Source organism: Bison bison, unplaced genomic scaffold, assembly GCF_000754665.1.
Source record: "Bison bison bison isolate TAMUID 2011002044 unplaced genomic scaffold, Bison_UMD1.0 scf7180017851429, whole genome shotgun sequence".
Lineage (NCBI taxonomy): Eukaryota > Metazoa > Chordata > Mammalia > Artiodactyla > Bovidae > Bison > Bison bison.
In genome coordinates this window covers 5,664-7,775 of record NW_011482002.1, presented here as the reverse complement: position 1 = coordinate 7,775, position 2,112 = coordinate 5,664, and the positions used below count along the sequence as shown (strand labels likewise).

General features: G+C 64.0%; 1 protein-coding gene across 1 annotated transcript in view; it reads left to right on the top strand.

Moving 5' to 3' along the window:
• Window positions 1-1,003, top strand: part of LOC104996438 (chromosome unknown open reading frame, human C7orf50) — a gene marked incomplete at its 5' end in the record, with an annotated part of 7,325 nt that extends 6,322 nt beyond the window's left edge. Inside the window, one exon of the mRNA XM_010850692.1 lies at window positions 387-1,003. Coding sequence (XP_010848994.1) covers window positions 387-566 — 180 coding nt within the window. The remainder of the gene's footprint in view (window positions 1-386) is intronic.
• Window positions 1,004-2,112: the final 1,109 nt, after the last annotated feature.

Genomic DNA, 2,112 nt, shown 5'->3' with positions numbered 1-2,112 from the left:
CCGCTTCTCAGGTGGACCCCAGCCCCTGTTTCAGCCCCGCCCTTGTTCCTGCTTCTAGAAGAGCCGCGCAGCGGCTAGGGGTTGGAAGGGGCTGAGCAGGACTCCTGGGTCTCAGCCTAAACTTCCTCTTCCTGAGACCGGGCACCCTCATCCATCTCCACCCCAGAACGCTGTCAGCTTTTTCCTGGATTCTCTTTGTCCCAAGAGAGTTCTCTCTCTAAAAATGATCTGCCTACTGTTAGCAGCGTTTCAGAGGGCCGACGTCTGCCAGCCCCTGGAGCGTAAGGAGAGCCTGTGCGGGGAATGGGGCCGCCGTCTGGGAGCCTGGACACCCAGTGTCTCCGAGCTCCACCCGCCGGCCCTGACGACATTCCCGCCCCTTCCAGGTCCCTGACGAGCACTTCCCCGCCCTGCTGGCCTACCTGGAGGGGCTCAGGGGCCGCGCCCGCGAGCTGACGGTGCAGAAGGCAGAGGCGCTGATGCGGGAGCTGGACGAGGCGGGCGCCGGCGCCCTGCCGCCCGGGGGGACCCAGCGCGCCCGGCAGGTGCTGCAGCTGCTCTCCTAGCGGGTGGCTTGGGGGCACCTGGGCCCAGTGGACCCCAGCGAGGGCAAGGGCCCTGCGCCCTGGAGGGCCCGCCTCTCTCTCTCTCGATTCCTCGACCAGGGACTCTTTAGAGGGGATGACGAATTACCTCCTCCACGGTAGAACGAGGTCACTCTGAAATGACCTGGTCTCCTGGTGGCCCGCAGGCTCCCACGGACGGTGCTTTTTGCGGGAAACGTCTTATCTTTCTACCAGGACTATCCTAGAGGTCAGAGCTGGCCTTTCCTGTCAGCTGCGGCCCATCCGCGTGGGGGCGTGGCCCCCTCCTCCATCTGATGGTCCCTCCTGTGCCTCTGCTTGGCCACCTGCCTGCCTTCGCTGACGGCCAGGCTGGGGTCCGTCGTGCCTACCCCTGGCTGTATTTCAATAAAAACAGGCCCCTGGGGGCCATGGCTCATCATGTGACTTGTTTTCTGCCCAGGGTCATGAGTGTGGGCTCTGTGGCCTCCCTGGGGTGATGTCTGGGGGAGCCCCTCGGGTGGAGCTTCTGACCGTGGGGCTGACATCTGCTCTGCAGCCCGCATTTCCAGGCGCCGGCAGGGACCTAGCACTGCCCAGTCCTTGGTCCCCAGTGGAGCGCCCGTGTTCAGGGAGCGGCCGGGCCGCCTCAGACAGTTGGATGGATGTTGGTCCAGCGGGTCTGGTGCTCTGCCCTTGGGTGTGGTCGGCGTCCAGCGATTGCGGACATGCTGCTGGGGCCGGGGGTGAGGTGACTGAGGACACGAAGCTGTGGTGCTCTGAGCCCTGGGAACCAAGCCTCCAAGATGGGCCACGGGGCATGGAGGTCACAGGGGGAGCTCCCACCTGTTCCCCACAAAGATTCATGCCTACTAGAGCTTCAGCCCAGAAACGGGGTTCCCAACTCTACCACACGAGGACACCCCTGGGGTCACCGTGGTTCCCAGTCACGTCCGGGGCCTCTGCCCACCCACCCCCCAATCTCTCCGCTGTGCCCAGGGCGAGGCATGTTCTCTCAGCCCCGAATCCAACGCCTAGGTGTTTCAAACCGACAGGAAGAGGACACAGGACTGCCCTGCTGGTCCAGTGGTGAAGCATCCACCCCGCAATGCGGGGGACGAGGCTGCAATCCCTGGCCAGGGAAACTAAGATCCCACCTGCCTCGCAGCAATTAAGCCCTTGAGCGCTGGAGCCACTGACGAAGCAGTCAGTGCACCACCACAAGTTTCCTCCTGACGGGATGGAGGCCCCGCGAGCTGTAAGTGAAGCCACCCTGGAAGTCACTGACTTTGCTGAGTTATTCGGGGGGGAAAAAAGGGAAATTGCCAACTTAAAGCTTCAGCTCAGGACGCCGTGAGCCGGGGGTCACAGCACAGCCTGACTGGCACGGTTGTCAGCTGCCCTCTGCACACGCTGTCCCCCGGGACCTGGCCATCGCTCAGGGTGCAGGTATGGGAGGCCACGGGACATTCTGTCTCCCTGGAGCCCCTGACCCTCCAGCCTCGGGCCTGCTGGGGCCCCCTGGTGGGACTCGGCCAGGGTACTTTCG